We start from the raw sequence: 18,756 nt of genomic DNA, 5'->3' as shown, positions 1-18,756 counted from the left end.
CCCTCCTTCACCCCACCCTCCCTGCCCAGCCCCTCACACACCCCAATTACTGAGGGATGTTAGAAAGCCAGAGCGGCAAGACAAAGCTCTCCAAATCAGCTCCCTGAAGAACGAGATGTTTGATAATGCTGACAGCACAACCTACCATCCAAGGTGTAGAGAGAGAGAACTTAAGACTCAACTGCCAAACGGTTCGTAGACAGACAGTCAGAGTGCTCTCGGAGCATGAGTCTGTGCCAATTTGAGGTGGACTTGACCACCGGAGGAATTTCCTCCACCTGTTGGTCCTTGCTGGGGTTTGACTGACCAATTGTCTACTAATAAACATACAGCGCAGCCCTAGTGTTCGAACGAAGCACCTGCCTTCAGGACCACATAAGCAATCTGGTGCTATGTCTGTGCAGCCCAGCGTTCGTCTCACATCGATGCCTGTTCTCTCCACTCTTTCCCCCAGCTGACAGCCTCAGCAGCCGACACAGGAACCACACAGCAAGGTGGGGGAGCCAATTACTCGTCTGTCTCTTCCCTACATGTCACTTCAGCTAAATCACCCCCCTCTACAGGAGCACAAACACTCCCCAGTGGAGCAGAGGGAGGGGGGGGGGGTGCCAGGCCCAGCCGCCATCCATATTTCAGCAGGCAAACTCTGTGCTCCCTGTCCAAAACACAATGACAGAGCCCATCTGTGAAGCACTCCCCCATGGATAGGCCAGGGGAGAAGCCGTGTAGTTTGTACAAGCAGGTCCAAAGAGTATTGGGCTTGTTGACAGCATCACCACCCAGCGCTACCAATCACTCTGACATTTGGTCTTCATGGTGTTTACAGTTGTAACAGATTGGCTCGTACAGCAGCAGCAAAAAAAAAAAAAAAACACCTCCCGCCTTTAACCCAGGATAAAATTAGAGCTATACCAACCTGTCAGTCAACATGCACGTGCAGCACGTTCAGTATCAGCCAACATATATACCGGTTTTTGGTCACCACTGAATCCCAAAAATCGATTCATAGAATTCACTGTCAGCCCAATCCCATGTGTGGGAGGTAACAGAACAAATTGAGGTGGTGTTATATTAAGAACAGAATGGGAATCAGACAGTTGTGAGCTGTCTGCTGCGATAATTAATAAGCTCATTTAGAGAGGCAATCAATCTGGGCCCAAGACGTGCTGCCTGCCTCTCACACACACTTAGGATTCTTTATGACCTGATTCACCGGTTTAGCTCCATGAATGCCCTAATGAATGAGAATTGCAATGAGATAGATAAGATAGAGTCATATTAGAGGAGAAATCACAACTACACCGACAGGAATAGAGTGGCACCTAAAGTGAGAGAAGACAGTTTTTAGAAAGTAGCAGGAGTCAATATACGTGTTTCACACTTTATTCATAGAAAAGCACTGAGATTCCAACACAAATGATATAAAATGGTAGTAGCGTTACATAAATAGTAATAAATTGTTTTATAGACATTAGCTCAAGAGGTTGCACAAACAAACTGTTGATAAACTATACTTCTGTGGCAACAAATACTGGATACCTTTTTTTTTTATAAATCAGTAGCACAAAGAGGCAACAAACACTTTCCCTTAAATAAAAAAAATAATCAAACCGTAGATGAACTAGTGAACAATCTACCAGCGATTATTATTACTTCCTTCTAAATTCTAGTGACGGGTCAAAACACTGGTACAGTTAACACAGACACAGAGTATGGGAGAGAGAAATTAAGCCAGAGGAGTTTCCCCCCCACTTTTTTTGCAATGCCGTAGAACCAACTAGTTTGACGTGTGTGTATAACAGGCAGGTTTACATTAAACTGCAATCTTGTTTTGTCCACTCGTTGTAACTCACAAATCTCAGATTCAAGTAGTGGTTAATATTTGTGGCAGCTAGTGAATGACAAAACAGAGGAGGCTGCCGTAGGTTGGTAGGTTGGTTGGGAAAGCAGGTGTTATGTCGTGGTGCATATGGCACTGGTACAGGCAGTGCTGCAGTCTTACTGAATCCTGTGACTAACGTTTGGAAGGAAGTTAACAAAATCTCTTTAAAAGAGAAGGAATAAAGACCAGCGATGGATGGAAGGAAGGAAGGAGCAGAATAACTCAACTGCTCCGTAGGGGTTGTAGAGAACGGTTAAGAGCATGGCCATGGTCGTTCAGGTGAACTGAATAGGCTTAAAAGCATGAAGAAATACAAGGGAGGACGATAGAGAGGACGATAGGGGTTGGCAAAACAGACTCCCCCCATTCATATTCTCTGCCAGTTCTTTATTTTGCGTGGGGCATGCAGGGTTTTTATTTTATTTTATTTTGGACCATTGCTCTCCTTAAACTCTCGTTGCCATGTCAAGCGCTGACACGGGTACTTTGAGAAGACACTAAAGGCTTAAGTCCAAAGAGAGAAATTGTACATTAAATTGGTCAAAGGCAACGTCTGTCCAAATTTGCAGCATGTGCAGGCTACTTACAAATACAAACATGCCGTGTCTTGCCTCGTCTGTTCTCTTTCGGATAGCGGCTAGCCCCCCTCAGACATTCGTCTGGGTGACTCCAGAGAAGGGGACCAAACCACTAAGTGGTTTCTGCATAGTCAGGTTGCTTTCTGTTCATAATGGTATGCCTGCTTTTCTAAATAACATGCTTCCTCTTAGAAAACACTGCAAAAACTAAAGAAAACATTAAAAAAAAAAGAAAATCAGAAATGTACACAGGAGCACCTGAGAAATGTATTTTCATCTAACTGCCCTCACATTCCCAGCCCACAACACATTCAAGTATCCCACAAAAACAAAAACATACAGTTATCATAAATAATTATAACTTTACAATTTTCTTAATTGACACTTTCATATTTACAATATCTTAAATGCTTATGCTACTACTTTTCTTGTTTTTGTTTCTTTAAGTGATTCCCTGAGAACTGAGTTTAGCGTCTCTTTTCTCTTTTCTGTGGTTGTTTCTTTACTGTACTACGTCAAACGGACCGTGTACTTCTGTGGCCCTAGGTCACCTGGAATGTGGAAGCTGACATGGACCGCTTTTTATAGCCTCAACATTTATCCTCAAATGTTTTTGTCTAATATTCCTATTTTTGAATGTTAAATATAGTTATGCTGTTTGTATTCCTAGTATTCATTCACACACAGATTATTCTAATGATCGATAAATAATTGCTCAAGCAGACAGAATGGTGTTGAGTACATGACATTTGTGAAGTGCTTGTATAACAATAGTACTACTGCTAATATAAAACTTTCCCACAGGGTCTGAGAGGTTGATACTTATAGGTAGGCTTGTATGTGGAATACTAACCCCAACCGGCTACACCAAGGCATGTTGTCAAAAAGTACACGTTCATACACGTTTTGCTTTGAAAGATACAAGATGTTTTTCAGCAATGGTATTTCAACATGTTATAAACCCAAACTCTGACAACACAAGCCACTCCACACAGACCCAAGCCCACAGTGGCAGTATCACTCTCAGGCCAGTCAATCCATCTTTCCGTGATCGAATCCAAATACCAATCTGCCGCAACCTGTCTCTCTCGCTGTACATCTGTCTCTTTTTGAAAGGTACCTTCACTAGAAATAGGAGATACCAGAAAAATCGATCAGGCTCCACTCAGGAAAGGTGGTAGAGAATATGTGAGAGTGTGAGTGGCTTGGTCAAGTCAGAGGATTCTGTATGTACCTGATGAGTCTGGCAGATTTAGGCTTGGCTTCTGGACCTGACACATCCAAGTTCAGCATTCCACCTCCTCCACACATAATGCCTTGAAACGAGGCCTTTTAACAGGAAAGGTTTAAAGCTGACCCTTGGAATACGATCGAGGTATAACAGTAAGTCAACACTATGTGCGTCAGTGTTTTTGGAATGACAGGTTTTCTTTCCTTCAAAAACCACTAGTATCTCACCACAGCAGACATCATTCCCTGGCTCAAAATACCCTATACATCATTTGGTTTTTCATTATTTGCCACCTCAATGTTTTTTCATCATTATCATAATCTTTTTCAAATATTTTTGTATTCAGATTTCCCCCCCCTCCGCAGTCTTTACCTAGCAGAGTAACGTTGAGAACAAACATTGGTTGTCGCTCACAAGAAGAAAACAAACTGACAACCCCCCCCCGGACAAATATAGAATTTGACACGTAAATGACAAAAGAAGTGGAAATGAAAACTTAAATAAATGATTAAGTAGAAATAAAAGGAGTTCCCTATATTGCCTGTCCTGTTGGGGGACCCCCGGGGGTCAGCCGAAGCGTTCCCGTACCAACATCATGAGTTTCTTCTTGCCCTTGTAGATCTGTTTCAGGTTGTCTATAAACTGGGCAAACTGGATGTGTCCGTCCTGGGCCAGTAGGAAGGTCTCTCTGGCCTTACTAAGAAACTCTATGAACTCTCCGTAGTGCCTGGGGCTGATGTGAGTGAGCCGGGAGTGGGTTGTGTTGATGTAGGCGCTGATAGTGGCGTCCAGCAGCTGCCGGAGCGGAGCCTTGTCCGTGGACATGAGCTTCCCAGAGTTCCGTCGCCCGGGGATACCGGCCAGGCCCGGGGCGGTCATGGTGCAGCGGCGCAGGATGTCTGAGAGCACGGTGGCGCAGTGCACGCTCTTCACCACCAGGGGGATGATGGCGGCCAGCTCGTTCTTGCCCAGCGAGTGGGACAGGGCGCAGGCCCAGAGCACGTCGTTGATGGCCGGGTGGGTGTCCTGGTTGTAGGCCAGGTTGAGGTGGGTCATGGCCAGCGAGGCCAGCTTGAAGGCTCGAAGCGGGTAGCCGCGGTGCTCCATGTAGCGGGCGATGGTGAACAGCTGAGAGTACGTCATGCCTGTTGATGCTGCGTCGATGACGATCTGGTAGGCCGTCTCGAAGGCGATGTGGTCCTTCTCGCAGAGCGTGAGGGCCGAGAGGGCGCAGTTCTGGGGGTCCTTCATGGCACACTGCAGGGCCAGCGTCCGGGCGCAGCTAGCTAGCTCCTCTCTCTGGGGGTAGTCCAGGCTGAGGCGCAGGATGGTGTTGTGGGACATGACGGTGGCTGCGACGATGCTGGTGGCCTCGGTGGGGGTGAACAGGGTGTACCAGCTCTGGAGGATGCTCACCAGCGCTCGCAGACCCACCTCTGTGGCACAGGTGACCAGCCAGCGCACCATCTCCCTGCGTCTCCAGTTCAGAGTGGACAGAGTCATCCTCATTACCTGCAGAGAGAGAGAGAGACATGTTGAAACATGTCAGACAAGGCAGAGTGCACAGTAATTCAACACCCAACAGCACATTTTTTCAATGTCACACACTGCTTACTATCCATCTAGCCGTCAGTACCTGCAGGCCCAGCTCCAGAGCTACATTGAGCAGGGTAATGTCTGGGGGGTTGTCAGCCGGAGTGGCGATCTTGAAAGCATCTTGGGCCAGTTTGAAGATGAGGGAGGAGGAGTGGATGTTCTTCTGGATGGCCTCCAGCACCGTCCGCAATCTCAACATATCTCCTGGAGGTACAAACAATAGAGTATTAGATTGAAAAACAACATTTGTCATCCAACAGTTTGTATGTGTACTGTGGTGTTCTGTAGTGGTGGACAAGGCCCAGCGAGTGTTTATCTGGTAGTGGCATGGTTAAATGTTTTGGGTGTGTGTGTGCATTGTTGTAACTAGAGCGGAGCTGACCTTTGGCTGCGGTGAGCATGGTGGAGGCCAGCTCACACTGCTGAGACTCCAGGTGGCCCAGGGTGAACCAGCGTGGGTAGCGGCTGGGCACCATGCTGATGCCATGGTGGGGGTGACCCAAGTCTCCCGAGGGACCAGTCGACTCTAACACAGGGAGCCTAGAGGACACACACAGAGAGACAGAGAGTGATGAGATGAGTTATTATGATAAAGTTTCCTATTCAAAATTGAACTGAAAAAAGGTTTCCCAGCCTACAGCATTATTATACTGCCTCGTCCCATCTCAAGTCTGTATAGCTGCATTAGAGGTCTCTGAAACACACACCAGTCTGTATAGCTGCATTAGAGGTCTCTGAAACACACACCAGTCTGTATAGCTGCATTAGAGGTCTCTGAAACACACACCAGTCTGTATAGCTGCATTAGAGGTCCCCCCCCCCCCCCCCCCCATATACATATGCACGCGTGTGTGTGTGTGTGTGTGTGTGTGTGTGTGTGTGTGTGTGTGTGTGTATGCATCCGAGCTTGCACGTGTGTGCTTGTGTGCAGCCCTAAGCCCTGTTATGGATTGTGTATTAGCCAGGACCCTGAGGAGTCTCAGTAGGATAATCTCACCGCAGTACAGATGGGGATTATTCAGTCAGAGATTCATCATCCAGCCTCTTAATATATAGATACAAGTAGAGGGAGGGAGCCCCCAGTGTCCGGTCTGGAGTGTGAAGTCACGAGCTCGGCTGGTCGGCTAATGCGTAGCAACCTAGCGGTGCCAAAAGCCCTGGTCTGCCCTAAAAAGCCTATATAAATGATGATCGCCAGAACGGCCCAAACAAATCATTTTGACGGCAGTTTTGGGCTCTAAAATATATTATTAAGTTTGATGCCCACGGTGAAGTCGCTCCAAATGGAGATATTTCATTAAATAGTGATCCATTCTGACACTACATTTGTCGTCACACAGGACCACGTGCTGACACAGACCAATCAGGGGCCGGCAGGCTACGAGGAGGCTCCCGGTTGACCCCGGCAGGATTAAAACGACTACGTCGACCATGACTCTTTGCTAGTTACGGTCAAATTCAAATCATTCCCGACTTCACGCGCCCCCGGGAGTTTTCCATAGGAGTTCACGTGGATGACATCAGCGCTATGACCATCTACTGGTTTGAATGTCTATGACTCTGACGCAGTGACGCAGCCAGATAGAAACGTGTCAACATAATGTGATGCGTCTAAGTGTTAATAGTAAAATGGTGTGTTCTTTTTGTAATAGATGCTAAATGGTTTTGAATGCCAGAGACACACACAGGTGCTTGAAACAGAGCAATGAGCCTGAATAGGGTTGGATAGGAATGTAGGTTGGGGGATCTTACCTCATGGCCCGCAGTGCTAGTTTGTAGGCCAGGTCTGTGTCATGCGGCAGCAGGGCTGAGAACAGGTACTTGGCAAAGGTGTGCATGGGAACGCTTTCCCTGTGGATGACTTCACCCAGGCCACTGAACGGACCTCCTGAACACACAGACAGAGTTGTCACTGTTTGTTGTCACAAAGTACATCAGAATTGTCACAGTCATTCATATCTTGGAGTCCAGCCACACACACACACACACACGATTTGGCTCTGTTTTTGGTGAATATTCAAAGTATACCAATATAAACAGCTAATGGCTCAAAGTAGAGCAGTGAATAAAAGCAATATTAGGTTATACCTCTCCCAACCTGATGGGGGCGACAGAGCAGACAGAAAACCATACACACACTGCCCATTGGGTATTAACCAAATCTCTCCTCCCTAGCAGCGACAGATGTCTGCTCTAGGATTACACAGCTAACATTCCCTAAAGCCCCGGATGGGGGAGGGCTATAGCATAGCTAGCATGGGGAAGCGGGAGAAAGGGGGTTAGACCGTGTTAAAAGGCCAGGGTTGAGATCCATTTTCAGCTGGGTGTTGCGAGGCAGGACCAGTGGAGGGGAGCCAGGTGGGAGAGAGGGATGGGATGGGACAGCTAAAGAGAAAGGGTGACATGAAAAGAGATAGAGGCAGGGAGGGAGAGGTGGAAGGAGAGAGAGAGGAAGGAAGCAGGGCAGATAGAGAGAGGGATATGGAGGGTGAAAGAATAGAACTGGACAGCGAGGGAGGATAAGTGAGACAATTGAAGGCAACAGAGAAGAGATAGACAATGAAATGAGACGAGTGGAGGACAATAATATAATACAACTAGCCTTCATACCTTCCAGTAGGAGGATAGCCTGTTTCCTCAGCGTCTGGACCAGCAGATCATCCAGCTCCATCTCCTGCAGCTTGGCCACGATCTGCTCCTCGTTCCGACACACCTTGTCCTGGGCATAGAGGCCTTCAGGCATCACACGCTGCTGCCCCATGCCCATCAGCGCCACCTCCAGGGCCAGTGCCAGATAGGACTCCCCGCCATCCGGGCAACCCCACACGGGCACATGATGGTACACAGGCGGCTTGGGCTCTCCAGAGTCTGAAGAGACAAAGAGAGGTTTTTAGTTTACACGGATGGTCATGGAAGTGAGACTTTGTTCTACTAAACCTTTATTCAAACTGTTAGGTCAATTAGAACCAATTCTCAATTGCAACGATGATCTAGCAGGATTATGAGACATTGCTAGAAGCTAACACTAATCCAAAACGGCTGTCTGGTTTCACATTTCTTTTGCCTGGAAGGTGCTAGGTGTGGAAAGCAGCTGCCACAGACAGGAATTTCTCTCTAGTGCCACATCTACAGGAACCTCTCTCTAGCGCCACATCTACAGGAATCTCTCTCTAGTGCCACATCTACAGGAACCTCTCTCTAGTGCCACATCTACAGGAACCTCTCTCTAGCTCCACATCTACAGGAACCTCTCTCTAGCGCCACATCTACAGGAACCTCTCTCTAGCGCCACATCTACAGGAACCTCTCTCTAGCTCCACACCTACAGGAACCTCTCTAGCTCCACATCTACAGGAACCTCTCTAGCTCCACATCTACAGGAACCTCTCTCTAGCGCCACATCTACAGGAACTTCTCTCTAGCTCCACACCTACAGGAACCTCTCTAGCTCCACACCTACAGGAACCTCTCTCTAGCTCCACATCTACAGGAACCTCTCTAGCTCCACACCTACAGGAACCTCTCTCTAGCTCCACACCTACAGGAACCTCTCTCTAGCTCCACACCTACAGGAACCTCTCTAGCTCCACACCTACAGGAACCCCTCTCTAGCTCCACACCTACAGGAACCCCTCTCTAGCTCCACATCTACAGGAACCTCTCTCTAGCTCCACATCTACAGGAACCTCTCTCTAGCTCCACACCTACAGGAACCCCTCTCTAGCTCCACACCTACAGGAACCCCTCTCTAGCTCCACACCTACAGGAACCCCTCTCTAGCTCCACATCTACAGGAACCTCTCTCTAGCTCCACATCTACAGGAACCTCTCTCTAGCTCCACATCTACAGGAACCTCTCTCTAGCTCCACATCTACAGGAACCTCTCTCTAGCTCCACATCTACAGGAACCTCTCTCTAGCGCCACACCTACAGGAACCTCTCTCTAGCGCCACACCTACAGGAACCTCTCTCTAGCGCCACACCTACAGGAACCTCTCTCTAGCGCCACACCTACAGGAACCTCTCTGTAGCGCCACACCTACAGGAACCTCTCTGTAGCGCCACACCTACAGGAACCTCTCTCTAGCGCCACACCTACAGGAACCTCTCTCTAGCGCCACATCTACAGGAACCTCTCTCTAGCGCCACATCTACAGGAACCTCTCTCTAGCTCCACATCTACAGGAACCTCTCTCTAGCTCCACATCTACAGGAACCTCTCTCTAGCTCCACATCTACAGTAACCTCTCTCTAGCGCCACATCTACAGGAACCTCTCTCTAGCGCCACATCTACAGGAACCTCTCTCTAGCTCCACATCTACAGGAACCTCTCTCTAGCTCCACATCTACAGGAACCTCTCCCTAGCTCCACATCTACAGGAACCTCTCCCTAGCTCCACATCTACAGGAACCTCTCCCTAGCTCCACACCTACAGGAACCTCTCTAGCTCCACACCTACAGGAACCTCTCTCTAGCTCCACACCTACAGGAACCTCTCTCTAGCTCCACATCTACAGGAACCTCTCTCTAGCGCCACATCTACAGGAACCTCTCTCTAGCTCCACATCTACAGGAACCTCTCTCTAGCTCCACATCTACAGGAACCTCTCCCTAGCTCCACACCTACAGGAACCTCTCCCTAGCTCCACACCTACAGGAACCTCTCCCTAGCTCCACACCTACAGGAACCTCTCCCTAGCTCCACACCTACAGGAACCTCTCCCTAGCTCCACACCTACAGGAACCTCTCCCTAGCTCCACACCTACAGGAACCTCTCTCTAGCTCCACATCTCTCACCTAGGCAGCTGTGGATGCCAGGCAGCACCAGAGGTAGAGGTGTCCCTGAGGTCCCAGAAAAACACTAACATCTGCTGACAGGGACTAAGATCCAACCCACGGCCGGCTTACGCTTAAATCCCCCTGGCAAATTATCCCTCCCCCCTACGACAATCCTGTTTATTACGGGGGGAGGGGAGAGGATATCAGTAATTTTCCCTTCATGCCGCTGGATCAAAACAACCTCTAGTCACCAATGGAGCGTCCAGGAGCTTTTCAATAACACGCCGCTTTGTTGTCATACCTCTGGAAATATTTGACCTCTCGTATTACATGTAGGTCTGACCCATTTACACTGTCTATGTACTGTACCCATCTATGTACTGTACCCATCTATGTACTGTACCCATCTACTTAAAAAAATATACAAACATGTTTTAGGCAACAATGGATAGATGCTATAGAACTTCTTTGTCCGTAGGAGTTGCTAATTAGATGTGAAGGAGGTTTAATATGAGTGGACGTAAGCCTCGGGCTTCTAGGTTTTTTGGCATGTGTTGTGTGAGATCAGTGCCAAGGTGGATTTAACCATGTGGAATCCCGGGCGACCCGGGTTAGTTCTCATACGGCAACCACAGTAGTTAGCCTCCATGTTTCCCTCCCTCCACTGTTATGGCTCAGGCTCTGCTGGCCAGCTGCTGCTACTGATGATGTGTAAAGACTGTGGAGAGCTGCTCCCTGATTGGTCAGAATTCAAGTTAAAGTCCTGCCTCCATACCAGATGTTTCCAGCTACTCACCAGAACCAAACAAAGGACTGTGATGATGATGGCCCTATAAGCCATAAGCCACACACTTCCTCGCTCCCTCTCTTGGTCTCTCTAACACACTCACACACTCTCCCTCTCTCTAAACACTCCCACACTCTCTAACACTCCCTAACACTCTAACACTCTAACACTCTAACACTCTAACACTCTAACACTCTAACACTCTAACACTCTAACACTCTAACACTCTAACACTCTAACACTCTAACACTCTAACACTCTAACACTCTAACACTCTAACACTCCCTAACACTCCCACACTCTCTAACACTCCCACACTCTCTAACACTCCCACACTCTCTAACACTCCCACACTCTCTAACACTCCCACACTCTCTAACACTCCCACACTCTCTAACACTCCCACACTCTCTAACACTCCCACACTCTCTAACACTCCCACACTCTCTAACACTCCCACACTCTCTAACACTCCCTAACTCTAACACTCCCACACTCTCTAACACTCCCACACTCTCTAACACTCCCACACTCTCTAACACTCCCACACTCTCTAACACTCCCACACTCTCTAACACTCCCACACACTCTAACACTCCCACACACTCTAACACTCCCACACACTCTAACACTCACACACTCTAACACTCACACACTCTAACACTCACACACTCTAACACTCACACACTCTAACACTCACACACTCTCACACTCTCCCTCTGCCCACCCAAATCACCATACCACTCGCCAGGATTCTTCCGGCACACAATGCCTCCCTGTAGGTTTGTCACAATAGGCCGTATCAAATCCCTGCTCTCTGTTTGGCTGGGCTAAAGAATGTATGGAATGCAAATGTTGTTGGACTTGATCCATTTTCCACCACTGTGTAGGCTGGATGACCTTTCTGCAGCACAGCCATTCATCTCAGGGCTGCTTACAAGAGGACCATGAGGGGGGTGATAGACCAGGACTGGATTGAATGGGTGAATTTACAATCCGATGGCCTTGATTAGTTGTGGGACAACACGAGATTATTGACTGAACAAAAAATAAAACATTTCGACCAGTTTGGTTAAAGTTGAGTGAAATGGTTGCTGGTTGCCTTGGCCTCTGCCAAATTGTATGGGACTGTACTGTATGGGTGATCAGTTATGGTTGCTGGACTGACACCATTTTGACCAGTTCGATTGAAGTGGAATGGAAACGTTGCCTGGGTAGGCCTGGACCTGGCCAGATGTGTACCTCCAGTGTCCATAGCGTTGTCGTCATCTACCCGGCAGGTCTCAGTGAGGGTGGTGAACAGACAGCCGATGGGATCCAGGGGGTGTCCCACCCAGCCCTCCAGGTTAGTAGTGCTGGTCATCCCCTTCTGGAGCAGCTCTGACACACACAGGAACACAACAAGATCAGACCCGCATCATACTATACATCTTATCACATGAACAAAAGTAGAACAGTATTCATGTTATGTAGGGCTAGGATATTTTCCTAACCATATAAAAATGCAGGGCCCCAATAATAGGCTACACAACAAGATGACACCAACATACTGTACATTGTATTATAAAATGCATTAATTCTGTTTCGTATGGCCCATAGGCTCACCTAATGAGAACAGTGAACTGTCTCCAGGCAGACAGGGGGCGCTACCTTTCTTTTGGTGCTTGTAGATGTCCAGCTGGCGGTGCTGCTGCAGCCGGAGGGTGTTGATGATGGCCACGCCCAACCGCAGCGCCTCGCGGGGGTAACCATGGGAACGCAGGGCATCGACCCGCGCGCACGCCGTGGGGACGTGATCTACAGCACAAATCACATGACACGGGCTCAGCACAACACAATGTCCAGGCAGGCTGACAGGCAGGATGCAGCCTCAGCAGAAAGAACCCTACTACTCTGATACCCAGGCTTAAGTTGCATAATGAGGACAAATCTTCCCCCAGAACTTGCTTACTCCAGCTCCAGGATTCAGTGGAAGTGGAATTAAAGGAGGCTTAGAAAACTAAACAGTGGTGGTGTTCAGAGACGAACATTTGAGCCCCAAACCCAAGAACTGGCACTGAACAAACGGGCCACTATCATGGCACAGAGCTTAAACTACCGGGAGCTTGGCCAGTGTGTGTGTGAGGTTGTATGTGCGTGTTTCTGTGTATATGGTTTAAAAACATATACTGAGATGGCCTTCCAATACCATCTGGAATTGATATAACATCTGGTGCTAAGACTGTGTACTGTGCAGACCAGATCAAATCAGGTTGTGTAATTCTCACCTAGCCATAGAGGCAGGCCCTGGGGGTTGAAGAGGAGACTCTCTCCCTCTCGCTGGTAGGCTGGGGACATGTAGTAGTCACAGCTGATGATCCTCTGCAGGTGGCTGTCCTGCCAGTGGAGATCACAGGCCTCCATGGCCCGCTTGAACACTGTCCGTCTGGGCCGGGCCAGGGAGTCTGGAGGGGGACATACAGGGAGGGAGACAGAGCACAGTGCAAAAAAATACCTTTTATTAGTCATATTTTGAGTTGAACTACTTTTACTAGAGACAACCAAATCTGAAGACAACAAAAACAGTGCATCAGAACCATGGTTTGGGACAGGGAAGGGATGTAGCTGTAACTCAAGTGGAAGTGTACAGGCCCAGTGTGAGTAGTCTATGTCGGTATACCAGTGTGTGTTATTGCTACAGACTGCGACTGACCCTGGGCGAGGTTGCTCTGTGGTAGAGCGTTGGTAATGTTGGGCAACTCACTGCCGTAGTTGCCGTCCTCCAGGGGACAGATGTCCATGTCGCCCCACTTCTTCAGCTGCTTCAGCCAGCCGCTCTTCTCCTCACTCTTACAGTGCGGGTTCAGCACGATGCACACCCACAGGGCACCTGGAAAAGGACAAAGGTCAGGGGGCAAAGGTCAATGGGCGGAATAACCATTGTTTGACTATTTGGGTATGGAGGAGGAGTCATAACAGCAGTTAATTATCCTATGTTAATGTATATTTGGGTATGGAGGAGTGAGGAGTCGAGGACCTATACAATACAGAAAGCATTTTTAATCCAGCATAGAGTCCTCCTACGTTAATATTGCACGCGAGCCATAAAAGTAATTTGTAACCCAGGTTGGACTCTATTAAAGTCTAATTGTTAAGTCAAAAGGCCCAGGGTATATTGGGACATGTGACAGGTCTTTAGTACAGCCTAAGGAATGTGAGGGGTAAACTAGTTCAGTTCCTTTCACTACCCCATCACCAGGTAATACATGACCAGAATTCACCCCCTTCTGTTTGCTTCCTTTTAAACCCTCGTTTCAGAGCACTTTGTTAGGGTGCTCACTCCTGATCACACTGACAGCTTCTGGCACTAACAGCCCATTAGTGCAGGACGGTCGCTTGAAACCCTCCAACACCACCACCACCTTTGATTGGGCACTTTGGTGATCATGCTGACAGCCTGTGGCAGTCCTAGCCAATCAGAGAGCCCTGTCCTGTCGCACCCTGGTAACTAAACATAACCCCTGAGCCGGGGTTTATCCTGCGGAGGAGAGGGGCACAGCAAACCTCTCTCTGCTCTACTGTTGCTCTCCAATGAACTTCCTCAGGATGTGTAGTGTGCCGTCATCGACCCCTTTAAAATGCCCCGATCAATACTATGGAGGTTGAAAACCCCATTGATCCCAGCCCTTTTTCATGCAATCCCAATCGAGGTGAGTGCTTGGCCATGATGTATGCACTGCTGCACAGTCACCGACTGACCCACTGATATGGCCACACGCATGGGGATTTAACGGGCAAGCCGCAGGTCGCGCACACACACACACACACACACACACACACACACACACACACACACACACACACACACACACACACACACACACACACCATGGTGGCTTTACAGTTAGGTAATAGTTACATAGCTGTGCTGATCGAAGTGGTGAGGCCACATTCCGTTTGGAATTGCTCTTTTAGCAGCAAGGTTTTCCAGCTGTGTTTCAGTACCTGCCAGTACCCACAGTGCTTTGGACAAGGTTTTAAACGGAAGCAAATCAATAATATCCAAGCAGCAATGAGACAGTTGGTCAGTTACCATTTCTATGAATACCCTCTTCATAATGCATTATGTATGCATGTATAGCCTTCTGCAATGCATTATAATGCAGAACATAGGCGCTAATAGCCACTCATAATCACCTAGAACTGTGTTTTGTGTGAATTGGACCTCTACACTGTACATTTAAGAAAGTGAGAGGGACTTACCCAGTTCGTCCCATAGCTGCCGGCACTTGTCTGTCATGCCTGTCCCCTGCTGCCGCCACAGAGCGAGGCGAGGGTCGGCCATGAACTGTTCAGTGATCAGGGTCAACATCCTGGCACCGTTAGAGTCACGCATCCGCAGCATCTCCCGCACCTACAGAAAACTTGTATTAATACACAGTAATATACAGTGATATTTTTGTTTCTTTTACCCTTTTCTCCCCAATTTCGTGGTATCCAATTGGTAGTTACAGTCTTGTCTCATCGCTGCAACTCCCGTACGGAGGCAAAGGTCGAGAGCCGTGCGTCCTCCGAAACACAACCCAGCCAAGTCACACTGCTTCTTGACACAATGCCCATTTAACCCGGAAGCCAGCCGCACCAATGTGTCGGAGGAAACACTGTATACCTGGCGACCGTGTCAGCTTGCACTGCGCCCGGCCCGACACAGGAGTCACTAGTGCGCGATGGGACAAGAACATCCCTGCCGGCCAAACCCTCCCCTAACCTGGACGACGCTGGGCCAATTGTGCGCCGCCCCATGGGTCTCCCGGTCACGGCCGTCTGCGACAAAGCCTGGACTCGAACCCAGAATCTCTAGTGGCACAGCTAGCACTGCGATGCAGTGCCTCAGACCACTGCGCCAGCCACTTGGTGAGTGCTTGGCCATAAACCGGGATTGATTTTGATACTGAATGTTCAGACAGAGACAGACAGACAGGCGTACCTTGGCGAACATGGAGTTGAGCTGCTTCCCAGAGCCATAGTACCCTCCCTGGGACAGGAACAGTTTGACCTGCTCCCTGACCTGCTCCTCGTCCAGGTGCCAGCAGTTGTCGTCGTCGATGCTGGCCCCTGCCGTGGGGTCCGGGGCCCCTGGGAAGACAAACAGAAAGACACTGTCAGACCAAAGACTAATTAAACACATAACCAGAAGCTAGGCTACAAAAACATGCCTTATATCAGTCCCACCTCAAAACTAACCTCATAAGACATCAAACCAGGATTTTGTTCAATATTTTTCTAATTAAGCAAACACCTAAAGAACAGGAACAGAGGGTGAACCCTAGGTGTGTTGGCGTCCTATAGGTATCCCCAACACCCATTTGATCTGCCTAGAACTACCAACTGAAGTCCTGCCAAGGCACTGTTGCATCCGAACGTTCACATTCCACAATCAAAGCCCCAACACATAGCATTGTCAAGGGGGGCTCCTACTTCAACCCACTGACTCCCCACAGCAAACAACCTGGAGACTGGGAGATGGACTTCTTTGTTAAGAGGCTGGGGTGGGTAAATATTTAGAGAGTGATGTGGAAAGATGGCAGACTGCAGAGTTCCTCTGTTTTCCAGACTAGGAGGATAACAGGGGGGGGGGGGGGGGTTCATGCCGAGGTAGAGTAGTTAGCAACGTTAGAACGTTAGCTCGGAGTCTGACTGACTTTCTTCATTTGACTCTTTTTCAGACGTTCAGACATGCAAAGCACCAGCAGGCTGTTTGAAGCCTCTGAGTCCTCGCTGCTACTTTGGTACTGCAAATCAGGGCTCTGCCAGACTGGGTCCACCTTGCTCTTCAAGCCCACCAGAGGATGATTGGGGTGAAACTAAGGAGTGTAAGGGATTGGCAGAGGCTCTGGGTGAAGCACAATATGTGGCCATCTTGTGACTTGTAGGTCCTATAGGCTCTGAGACCCTGGCATTCCAGGTCTACACACCGGTGCTAAATGTGAACAAACTGGTCAACAAAACGTGAACAGAGGGACCTTATGTTATGTCCAACAACATGTCTTTCTTACCATGGACCTGGTTGATCTCAGAGTTGGATGAGAGGATCTCGTCGGCCAGTTTCTGGGCGGTGGGCAGCACCTCTGTGTGGTGGGCTGTGATGAGGTACTGCACCAGCTTCTGTAGCTGGTCTCTGTTCATCTGGAACAGGGTCTCTGAGATGGGCAGCCGCAGCTTGACCTGCTCCGGCTTCCTGATGCGGTACAGGGACAGGGCCACCACGTGGGCGCAGTAGAAGATGTCGCGGTTGCCACAGCCGCAGGTGACCGAGGTGATCTTGCAGCGGTCGAAGCTGATGGCCACCTTGTGGGTGACCTCAGGCTCCGACTGGGAGGCGGGCTCCATGACCGTGCCACTGAGGTGGAAACCTGGAGAGACAGAGAGAGAAGACTGGTGTCAGCAGACTTGATCAACATTTAAATGACAGCTGTGATTTCACACCTTCCCCTTTAGTTCAGATGAAGGACAGTTGTGACTCAGCACCCTAAAAAAGGTCACACGAGCAACGAAGGGTTTATCAGACCTTTCTGGCAACGTACCCACAAACCATTAGAAAGCATCCTGCATCGCACTATGTGATAGTTAACCTTTATAAAGAGAGCACCAATGGAGAAAAAAAACGATCTACCCCAAAGCACTCTGGGATTGACATAGCAGTATCACAATCAGTTCATGGGAAGGTAGAAGTTCAAGCCACGTAACACAATGGTCTTAGAATAATAAAAACAGCGAGGGCAGGTTACAGTTCATAAAATGGACTCGAAAAGTAATGGATTCTCTTACCAGTTAACTACAAAAAGGGAGTAGATAGTGAAGTAGAAAGCTGACTAGTTAAATACGTCTGGACCGCATGAAACAGCTTTTCAAAAGGAAATGCTCCTGCCTGCTAGCTGGTGACATATTTGTGGCTTGAAGTCAGTCATTCGGTCTGTGAGGGCCAAAGGGAGGGGAGAAAGGGAGCGCATGCAGCAGGGGGATGGGAAAGGGAAGTGTGTGTCTGATAGAAAGTCTGGCAGCTCACTTTGACTGGTAAATTATTAATGATGGAGGGAGGCCCAGAGAGGGGGCTGGGAGAACAGAGATGGATTACTATATCACAGTACCACACTAAACCATAGCAACCAGGCCTGCTACAGTCACACACACACACACTTCGGGGGCATGTTCTGACCTTAAACACACTCTACTCATTTCATTTCTATGCTCACTGGCTGCATGACTACGGTTCCATACATGACTACCCATAGTACACACAGGACAGAGGGTACACTACACACACACACACACACACACACACACACACCACTGATGATTTTATATATATATAAAACTTAGTGAGCTCAGCAAGTCGAGGCTGAGCTAATTAACACCAAATGGGTTCCTGTCTGTCTGGCTTCAGAAGATCACTGCCATCATAGCGAGTGAACTGTAACAGACCTGGAATGCCTAACACACACACAAACACAATTCATTCTAGGGTTAGAGTAGTGAGACAGGGGTGCCTAATAAGCATGAGTAAAGCCTGCCGTTCTCTTGCCAAATCCCACAAAAGGCTTTTCCAGACGAGTTCTTCTGAGAAACTAGCCCCCCTCTTACCCAGTTCTTTTTTTTCTTTCTCCGGGGAAAGAAACGCAACGTCCAATTTACTGCCAAGCCCTTTCAGGCAGAGCCAAAACCACAGGCCCATCTGATTAAGGGGAGTTTATGGTGATGTCTGTTTTCATTTTGATAAAAGAAAAGGAGAGGGGCTACCCCTATGTGTTGCAAATTACTCGCAGCACAATGCAGAGTTCAAAGTGAATTTGGTGAAAGACAACGATGCATTGAAGAAAATAGCGGACTTGTGTTTACCGCGTACATTTTTCTTCGAGGCAT

The 18,756-nt window shown here is 48.6% G+C and overlaps 1 protein-coding gene across 3 annotated transcripts in view; it reads right to left on the bottom strand.

The window, feature by feature from the left end:
• Positions 1-1,367: 1,367 nt before the first annotated feature.
• LOC115157024 (zinc finger SWIM domain-containing protein 5) overlaps positions 1,368-18,756 on the bottom strand; it is a 59,185-nt gene continuing 41,796 nt past the window's right edge. The window contains exons 2-13 of one of the 3 annotated variants that reach the window (XM_029704882.1): positions 16,893-17,249; positions 15,824-15,972; positions 15,100-15,250; positions 13,601-13,726; positions 13,125-13,301; positions 12,463-12,654; positions 12,100-12,237; positions 7,898-8,155; positions 7,040-7,175; positions 5,670-5,827; positions 5,328-5,491; positions 1,368-5,203 (exon numbers count right to left, since the gene is read on the bottom strand). In XM_029704882.1, coding sequence (XP_029560742.1) covers positions 4,259-5,203; positions 5,328-5,491; positions 5,670-5,827; positions 7,040-7,175; positions 7,898-8,155; positions 12,100-12,237; positions 12,463-12,654; positions 13,125-13,301; positions 13,601-13,726; positions 15,100-15,250; positions 15,824-15,972; positions 16,893-17,249 — 2,951 coding nt within the window. In that variant the 3' untranslated portion in view covers positions 1,368-4,258. Of the gene's footprint in view, positions 5,204-5,327; positions 5,492-5,669; positions 5,828-7,039; positions 7,176-7,897; positions 8,156-12,099; positions 12,238-12,462; positions 12,655-13,124; positions 13,302-13,549; positions 13,727-15,099; positions 15,251-15,823; positions 15,973-16,892; positions 17,250-18,756 lie in introns of all 3 variants that reach the window. The other 2 variants (XM_029704880.1, XM_029704881.1) reach the window with 2 other exon arrangements.

Source organism: Salmo trutta, chromosome 21 (assembly GCF_901001165.1).
Source record: "Salmo trutta chromosome 21, fSalTru1.1, whole genome shotgun sequence".
In the NCBI taxonomy this organism is placed as follows: Eukaryota; Metazoa; Chordata; class Actinopteri; order Salmoniformes; family Salmonidae; genus Salmo; species Salmo trutta.
Note: the sequence above shows the minus strand (reverse complement) of the source record. Positions and strands in the feature narration are given on the sequence as shown.